This window comes from Vulpes vulpes, chromosome 5, assembly GCF_048418805.1.
Source record: "Vulpes vulpes isolate BD-2025 chromosome 5, VulVul3, whole genome shotgun sequence".
In the NCBI taxonomy this organism is placed as follows: Eukaryota; Metazoa; Chordata; class Mammalia; order Carnivora; family Canidae; genus Vulpes; species Vulpes vulpes.
In genome coordinates this window covers 138,689,949-138,699,116 of record NC_132784.1, presented here as the reverse complement: position 1 = coordinate 138,699,116, position 9,168 = coordinate 138,689,949, and the positions used below count along the sequence as shown (strand labels likewise).

The 9,168-nt window shown below is 57.5% G+C and overlaps 1 protein-coding gene across 6 annotated transcripts; it reads right to left on the bottom strand.

The window, feature by feature from the left end:
- Nucleotides 1-609: 609 nt before the first annotated feature.
- Nucleotides 610-8,468, bottom strand: FIGNL1 (fidgetin like 1). Of its 6 annotated transcripts, none has more exons than XM_072760114.1 (3): nt 8,398-8,468; nt 4,093-4,175; nt 610-3,785 (listed from the first exon to the last, which is right to left on the bottom strand). In XM_072760114.1, exon 3 carries the CDS (start codon nt 3,771-3,773, stop codon nt 1,743-1,745), a length of 2,031 nt encoding a protein of 676 aa, XP_072616215.1. In that variant the 5' UTR covers nt 3,774-3,785; nt 4,093-4,175; nt 8,398-8,468; the 3' UTR covers nt 610-1,742. The 6 variants fall into 6 exon arrangements, with proteins under 6 accessions (XP_072616215.1, XP_072616217.1, XP_072616214.1 ...); XM_072760116.1 differs by having other exon boundaries at nt 3,868-4,175; nt 8,398-8,454; XM_072760113.1 differs by lacking the exon at nt 8,398-8,468 and adding an exon at nt 7,334-7,411 and having other exon boundaries at nt 3,868-4,175.
- Nucleotides 8,469-9,168: the final 700 nt, after the last annotated feature.

Below are 9,168 nucleotides of genomic sequence, written 5' to 3'. Positions count from 1 at the left end.
TTATGACTTTAAGATTTGACTAAAAAACTAGAGACAAGTTTAACATCCAAATTCTAATAAGACAATGACATGTTTCAAAGGGAAAAATGGACAGTTGTGGGGATCCCTGGGTGGCTCAGCGGTTTGGTGCCTGCCTTCCGCCCAGGGCACGATCCTGGAGTCCCGGGATCGAGTCCCACATCGGGCTCCCTGCATGGAGCCTGCTTCTCCCTCTGCCTGTGTCTCTGCCTCTCTATGTCTATCATGAATAAATAATCTTTTTTTTAAAAAAAAGGACAGTTGTATAAACAAAGCTTTTAAAGGAGCACAAAAAAAAAAAAAAAAAAAAAAAGCGAGCCAAGAATAAAAATTAAAACAACAGTCTAAACTCCCCTATTAAAAGTACCAAATTCCTGGTCTCCGATAGCACAGTCAAGAGAAAACCTTAGGCCTTGAATGTCGCCTACGGAAGACCCAGCTGTGCTGTTCACCGCCCTGCTCTCAGCACCTGGACCGCCGTCTGGACCCGTGGCTCAGCGTGATGGGAATTCTATACGCGCTCGACTTTGCCAGGGGACAATTCAGGCCAAAGGCCTTAAAATTGTGCATGAAAAAAAACAAAAACAAAAATTGTGCATGATCTTTAATGCAAGAATTTTACTCAAGAAATGTGTATTTATTTTCTTAAACAATCACTAAGGCATTCAACGTGTTTTTGTGTACAATGAAGAAAAGCTGAACATGCTAAATGTGCTAAATGCTCCCAGGAGAGGAGTGGCTCATTATAGTCCATCTGCACGACGGGATCCTAAGGGAAGATGTTGTCAAAGAGCACGGTCACAAGGAACGTGATGAGGACAGAAAGAAAAACGCAGGCTACAAAGGGGAACGCAGTGCAGCCTCGGTCCTGTGCAAAACCCCTGGAAGAAATGCCACTGTGTTCCCCAAAGTGGAGGGATGACGGTGGTTTTTACTCTCTTCTTGCTGTTCATTTCTATTCCCCAATATTTCTACAATGGACATCCATTACCTTATAAAATAAAATGGTCCTTATAAAAATCTGAAAACGTTTATTTTTGAGAGACCGATGCCACGGGCTGTGAAGTATGGTCAAATAACGTATTAATTTCCAACATCACCTACTCCCTGCAAAAACACGGCATTCTTCACCCTCTGATTCTGCGGCTACGTCTCTGATTATTAGACTGCGCCCGGCTACCTCTGAAGCGGTCACAACCAGAACAAAACACTGGCACTTTGATCCCAGGGTCTGGGGAGATCTGAGACCTACTCAACAGCAGTGAGCAAAGCTGCGTCCCACATACACCACGACACCGGCCAACACGAAGGGTTACGTGGGCTTCAGGAGACACCTTGTCTTCAACGGAAGACGTGTGCCCATCAGATGCCACCTCACGCACACAGGAGATTTTCTGGTTTCAACCTGAGCTCACTATTCATCATATTGTACATCTTGAAAAGAAAGACCACTTTGAAACCAAAGAAAACGTTCCTTCACATTTTGTACAAAGAGGCTCGCAATCAGGGAACATCTGGACGAACACTAAAGCTTCCATCCACACAGGCTAAGTCAATCGACTGTAAAATCTGAGCTCCTGTTACGCTATTCTATTTGAGGTGTAGAATTCAAAATAGACACTAAAAGCACGACTAATAAATTCCCAGTTTCCCAGGCTAAAAAAGCGGGAGAGGCTGCGTCCCAAAGATGCCATCTCTAAATTTCAAGTGTCCCGTGTGTCCCTTTACTTCCCACAGCCAAAAGTCCTGTTCCAGTTCTCGTAAAGCTCTAGGTCTTTAGGAGACACACTAGGCCGCACGGTTCTAAACGCGTTCTCAAAGTCCACATAAGCTATGGGTCGAACTTGCTCGGGAGCTATGGTGGCGATGTCAGCAGTCTGCAGGCTGCGAATAGGCCCGAGAGACGCCTCTCTGCAAAGCTGTGTCATGTCGGCTCCCGAGAACCCGTCGGACTGACGTACAACCAGTGCGATTTCCTCCTCACTGAGGCAGCACTGCTCCTTGGACATCAGGTTAATCACGATCTGTCTCCTGGCCGAAGCTTCCGGGAGGGGAATATAAAGCCTTTTCACCAGCCTTCTCCGGGCGGCCTCATCAATTTCTTGGGGCCGATTGGTCGCTCCCACCACTAGAATACGATCTTCAGAGGACGTGGTTGCTCCATCTAACTGAACTAGGAATTCGGTTTTTATCCTTCTAGAAGATTCGTGCTCGCCATCTCCTCGTTGAGACAACAGGGAATCGATTTCATCAATGAATATGACAGCTGGCTGCTGACACCTTGCCACAGCAAACAGTGCACGGACCATTTTCTCCCCCTCACCCACCCATTTAGAAGTCAAAGAAGAAGCGGAGATACTGAAGAACGTCGCCCCAGACTGGCTCGCGATGCACTTGCCAATCAGAGTCTTCCCGGTCCCGGGGGGCCCAAAGAGCAGAATTCCTTTAGGGGGTCCTCGCAGGCCAGTAAAGATGTCTGGCCTCATCATGGGCCACACGACTATCTCCTTTATCGTGGCTTTGGCAAATTCTACTCCTGCGATATCTTCCCAGTTGACTGGCGGGCCGTGATCCATGATCTCATTCATGATAAGTTCAATCATCTTTGGCTCCAAGTTCTTCAGACGCTCATCAACGGGATGTGCCGGCTCTGCGGGTCCCGGGCTGTACGGCTTATACTGCACTCCCCCATTCTGATCTCCCCCATCTTGCTTAGGGAGAGGAGGAACAAACTTCCCAAATATCCCTCGGGACCTGCTGGCTCCCAGAGACTTCTTCACGCCGCCGTACGAGGACCCGGATGCTCGCTGGGCTTGCTGGTACTTCTTTTGCTGATCCACCCATAATTGTTCTTTTGCAGTCTTAAAAGTAGGCAAGCTACCCTCTTCTCTTTGGCCGTTATCTCCCGTTTTACTGAAAGCCTTATTCACCATTGGGGCAGAAAGGGCATCAATGGTGCCAGAACCATAAAAAGCTCTCCTCTCCCGTGGACCTTCGCAGATGGAAGGCAAACAAGACTGATTAGACGAGAACACATTTAGTCCTACGTTGGCTTTCGGAGAGCTGTTACTGTGCTTCCGGACGTTTCCAAATAACGGAGTGGCGTGGATCTTTGCGGTGGCAAAGTCACCCAGTGGTGTTAAGGACGTGGGACAGGTCTTACCGGTGTTGGGCAGCGCAGGCGGCAGGGCACTCTGAGGGCACTTTGGAGGGCTGTCCTCTGGGATGTCCAGGGTCCTGGTGGTATCATGCGCTGAGTTAGTTAACGGGCGGCCCTCCCCAGAACCCCCACACACACTCAATTTAGGGGGATCGAGGACAACAGCCTCTTGATGGATGACAACCGATGCATCAGCAGGTGCCAACAGAGAGTCTCTGGATTTCTTGCCAGCTTGCATCATCTCCTGCACATTACTCATTTTGAAAACATTATTTATTGACAATCCAGACTGCCACCTGTCACTGTCGGTTTGCTGAGACCTTGCTAAGGTTAAAATGCTTTCCGCGTAGTTATTCAAGCCAGTCTCAACATTGTCAGAATCAATAACTGCAGAATATCTCTCTGCGTATCTTCTGAACAGGCTGGTGGCGCAGGCCGGGGACATCTCGGCGTTTGCCCATGCATACTGAATGCGTAATATCTGTGCCCGGTACGCGTCCGCCTTCTGTCCTGCGGTACACGTGCCAGATGTAATTGCAAAGTAATTCTTCTGCCACTCGCTCAGGTGCACGGACCCGCTGCTGGAAGCCTGCATGCCGGAGGTGCTCTGACAAACGACAAAAATGAAAACATCAGGAGCAAGAAGAATTTAAAACAAAGACGCGATACTGTGAGCGTGCTTCTCGTACCTCTGCTCGTCGGCAGGGAGGCGTGCTAGACTTCTCGTGTGGAAGGACGGAGCACTTCTAAGGGAAAGGCTAGATAATCACCGAGCTCAAGCATTCAAGACAGAGACTCGATTAGTAATGCTTTGTGATGGGGCGAATGGTTTTAGTTATGTCATTTTCCCTGCACGTGCAGAAAACATGCGTAAGGTTTAGATGGAAAGGGTTTCAAATTAATCAGCAACACACCAAGCCTGGGGTTTCAGCTCCGTCTCAGAAGAACCAGACGAATGACGTCAGCCAAGCCGCTAGCACCGGGCCCTCAGTTTGATCTGCAAAGTGAGAGAAATCACCATTAAGGATCGAGTCAAACAATGAGCACGAACACACTGTGGAAAGTACCATTCTCGGGCCTGTTACACAAACGTACGAACCAAGGCTGAGAGTTCCCCGGAGGTCACGGAGCCAACAAGCAGCAGCGCCAGATCTCACACTTGCCCGTTCACACAATCCAGACTGTGGGCATGCACGAGACCCTCCTGGGTGCTGCCAGCAAAGGCCACAGGGCGGGGATCATGAACATCAGCGACCACCGTACAGGTGATGTTTTCAAGGGCTTACTCATCAAGCAGCACTGAAAACAGGATGCCCCACAATTTCACGATTTTCCAGTGTCACGTGAAGTATTAAAAAGTGAAACTGGGACACCTGGGTGGCTCAGCGGTTGCCTTCAGCTCAGGGCGTGACCCCAGGGTTCTGGGATCGAGTCCTGCATCCTGCCCCCCGCACGGGACCTGCTTTTCCCCCTGTGTCTCTGCCTGTCTCTTATGAATAAATAAATAAAATCTTTTAAAAAATGAAACTGTCATTATGAATGAAACATGAAAACAAATCTGCCCAAGTATAAACACTAGGTCTCAACAGTCTGCTACCATGGTGCTTTTAGTTTAGGGTCCTTCTCTCAACTTCTTTTTATAAGCTTCCTTACATTACATTGAATTATTTTACCAGAATTTTAGGTGATTGTGATCATATTGCTGGATGTATGGACTGTACCTCTTGATCCACAAAAGGATGCGTAAGAAAATGTCCCAAGTTTCCTGGGAGTACTGTGATAAAGGATGTTGCAGAAACCAAGAACTCGTGTACTTTAAGATCTACCTCCTGGGCAGCCCAGTGGCTCAGTGGTTAGCGTCACCTTCCACCAAGGGCGTGATCCTGGAGACCCAGGATCAAGTCCCACATCGGGCTCCCTGCAGGGAGCCTGCTTCTCCTTCTGCCTGTGTCTCTGCCTCTCTCTCTGTCTCTGTGTCTCTCATGAATAAATGAATGAAATATTTTAAAATGAATAATAAAATAAAATAAATAAAATAAAATAAAATAAAATAAAATAAAATAAAATCTACCTCCCAAATTGCCTGTGAATCAGCAATCTGTAAGTTCTTTTAGTACATGTGTAATATAGCCGTGCCTCCCATAAGGAGACAAAAAACGAAGGGCCCAGGAAGGTTCTCCTTTGCTTTAAGTGATAAAGCTGAATTACACGAGTCAAAGGGGCAGCCTGGGGAGCTCAGCGGTTTAGCGCCTGCCTTCAACCCAGGATGTTACCCCAGGGTCCGGAGATCGAGTCCCAGGTCCGGCTCCCCGCATGGAGCCTGCTTCTCCCTCTGCCTGGGTCTCTGCCTCTCTCTGTGTCTCTCATGAATAAATGAATTTAAAAAATAAACATAAAAAAGAAACGAGTCAAAAGTACACCTGACTTCTGACAACCGTTCGCCCTCCTTTCCGCTCCACCATGTTAGCTTCTAAGACTCTCGGGGGCAGTCCTGGAACCCAGGAACTGGGAGGTGACCTGGAAGCAGGCACCACCTTCCTCATGGGGAGGAAGGCCCTCCTCCTCCTCCCTCCCCCTACCCCACCCCCTCCCCCGCGATGCTGGGACACCCCCCAGGCTCAGCTCTCCGCCACCCTCCTTTCCTTTCCACCTTCACCCTTTCCTTGGAAGTGCACCTGCCGTCTACTTCCTGCCGACTCGTCTGCCCCCCCCATGTGCGCACCAGCAGCCCAACACCTGCCCCGCGGCCCCGCGGAGAGCGTCCCCGTGCCCCAGGTCACCGCGGCCCCCAGGTCACCGCGGCCCGAGGTCACGGCGGCCCCCAGGTCACTGCAGCCCCCAGGTCACCGTGGCCCCCAGGTCACTGCGGCCCCCAGGTCACCGCGGCCCCCAGGTCACCGTGGCCCCCAGGCCACTGCAGCCCCCAGGTCACTGCAGCCCCAGGCCACCGTGGCCCCTAGGTCACTGCAGCCCGAGGTCACTGCAGCCCCAGGTCACCGCGGCCCCCAGGTCACCGCGGCCCGAGGTCACGGCGGCCCCCAGGTCACTGCAGCCCCCAGGTCACCGCGGCCCGAGGTCACGGCGGCCCCCAGGTCACCGCGGCCCCCAGGTCACCGCGGCCCGAGGTCACGGCGGCCCCCAGGTCACTGCGGCCCCCAGGTCACTGCGGCCCCCAGGTCACCGTGGCCCCCAGGTCACTGCAGCCCCCAGGTCACCGTGGCCCCCAGGTCACCGCGGCCCGAGGTCACGGCGGCCCCCAGGTCACTGCGGCCCCCAGGTCACCGCGGCCCGAGGTCACGGCGGCCCCCAGGTCACCGCGGCCCCCAGGTCACCGCGGCCCGAGGTCACGGCGGCCCCCAGGTCACTGCAGCCCCTAGGTCACCGTGGCCCCCAGGTCACTGCGGCCCCCAGGTCACCGCAGCCCCCAGGTCACCGTGGCCCCCAGGCCACTGCAGCCCCCAGGTCACTGCAGCCCCAGGCCACCGTGGCCCCTAGGTCACCGCAGCCCGAGGTCACTGCAGCCCCAGGTCACCGCGGCCCCCAGGTCACCGCGGCCCGAGGTCACGGCGGCCCCCAGGTCACTGCAGCCCCCAGGTCACCGCGGCCCGAGGTCACGGCGGCCCCCAGGTCACTGCGGCCCCCAGGTCACCGCGGCCCGAGGTCACGGCGGCCCCCAGGTCACTGCGGCCCCCAGGTCACCGTGGCCCCCAGGTCACTGCAGCCCCCAGGTCACCGTGGCCCCCAGGTCACCGCGGCCCGAGGTCACGGCGGCCCCCAGGTCACTGCGGCCCCCAGGTCACCGTGGCCCCCAGGTCACTGCAGCCCCCAGGTCACCGTGGCCCCCAGGTCACTGCAGCCCCCAGGTCACCGCAGCCCCCAGGCCACTGCAGCCCCCAGGTCACCGCAGCCCCTAGGTCACCACGGCCCGAGGTCACCGCAGCCCCGGGAGGGCGTCCCCGTGCCCCAGGTCACCGGCTCCCGCCCCGCAGTGGGCGCCCCGCCCCAGGGACCCTCCGCAAACCGCGGGCGCCGGGAGCCCGCCTGGACAGCCCCGCGTCCCCATCCGCTCGCCGCCCCGCCCCGTCCTGTGCCCTCGGCGCCCCCCGCCCCGCGCCCGCGCCCGCGCCCCGCGCCCAGCCCCGCCGCCCTGCCGACCTGCAGCCTCCGAAAAGCGCGGGGCCCGATGTGCGCATGCGCGCTGCCGGCGTGCTCGGGCCCGCGCCGTGCGTGTGTGCGTGGGACGCGCGGGGGCGGGGCCCGGAGGCTGCGGGGGCGGGGCCGGGGGCGGGGCCGGGGGCGGGGCCGGGGGCTGCGGGGGCGGGGCCGGGCCGCGGCCGCGCGGGGGTCAGCCCGGGGCTCGCGAGGCTGGTGGCCGAGGGCGACGCGGCGAGAGCGCGCGGGACACTGGGACACGCGGGGGCACGGGGCTTGGCGGGGAGGCGGGGACAGAGGGCCGGGAGGGGGCGGGGGCGCGGGGCGGGGCTGCGGCCTGGCGGGGAGGTCTGGGCGCGGGGGGGTCAGGGGGGCACAGGGGGTCCCGGGGGGCGGAGGCGGAGGACGGGGGTCCCGACGCAGGCCCGCCCCGTGGCCAGCCAGGACGGCTCCCCGGGAGGGGACCCCGGGGCCTCGGGTTCGCGCGCCCCGAAGTACCTGCTGGGCGGCGCTGAGGGTGGCGCGCAGGTGAGAGGCTGGGGGGGAGGCGGTTCCGCCCGGCGGCCGGGGGGGGTGCAGGGGGCGGCGCGCGCAGGGCCCCTAAGGGCGCGGGGAGCCAGGGGGGGCCCGAGCCCGCGGCCGTGCACCCCCCGCGCCCTCCGCCCCCTCCCCCTCCCCCCTCCCCTCCGCCCCCCTCCCCTGCGTCCCCAGGCCGGCACCCCCGCCCCCCCCGCGGCCCTAGGACGCTGCCCGGGAGGGAGGCCTGGCGAGCGCCGCTCACTGCCCTGGACCGGGTGTGGGGGTCGCCGCGGAGGCCGCAGCGCCGCTTGGGGGAGCGGGTCCTGCTCCCAGCCCGGGAAGCGGACTTCGGAGACAGTGCGGGGTGCTCGGGTGCTCGGGTGCTCGGGTGCTCGGGTGCTCGGGTGCTCGGGTGCTCGGGTGCTCGGGTGCTCGGGTGCTCGGGCCTGCCCCGCCCCGCCCGGCCCCGGAGCCCCCGGAGCCCCCGGAGCGCAGCCTCGCGCCGCCCCGCTGAAGGCAGCAGGACCCAGACCGGGCCAGACCCTCACCCCGAGCACGAGCACGCGGCCTCCTGCCCCCTCCTCGGCCCGGGCCTCGGTCCCTGCACTGCGGGGAGGGCGCGGGAAATGGAGGGAACCGGCCGGGGTGTGTCTTCCGAGGGCGGGACCACAGTCATCACAGCGCAGGGTCCATTTCTCGGCTTACACAGTGATGAGAGACTCTTTATTCTGATCCTTCATATTTATTAGCTGATTTTCTGATTATCATGATTACTCGAAATACAGAGAGTAAAAATAAAACGAAGACTGTTGCCCCCAGGCTGATTCAGTTGTGCGCTTACCAGCTGTTTTTCTACTTGGATATTTAGAAATCCCGTATACTGTTAGGGTGATTGGCAATGTTTGGTGACTTTTTTTAAAAATAGACTTTATTTACTTATTCATGAGACAAACAGAGAAAGAGGCAGAGACACAGGCAGAGGGAGAAGCAGGCTCCACGCAGGGAGCCCGATGCAGGACTCGATCCCGGGACCCCGGGGTCACGACCTGAGCCGAGGCAGATGCTCCACTGCTGAGCCGCCCCGGTGCCCCAGTGACTTTGATCGCTAATGTTTTAAGGGTAGCGTTTGGAGAATTTACAGAAACCACTGCGCTACCCTTGTAAGAGGTTGTCATTCAAATACTGAATTACATTTATGGTCTCCAGAGCTGTTTTTCAACAAGTGACACAAGCATTGCCACTTCACTCTAGTGCCTTTGAAACAAGCGCTCCTCCCAACCCAGCAGTTTCCATCTTCCTGAAATGGGCAGAAGTGTAAG

Excerpts from the sequence above, each read along its gene's own strand:
- FIGNL1 (XM_072760114.1), bottom strand. The coding sequence starts at position 3,773 with ATGCAGGCTTCCAGCAGCGGGTCCGTGCACCTGAGCGAGTGGCAGAAG.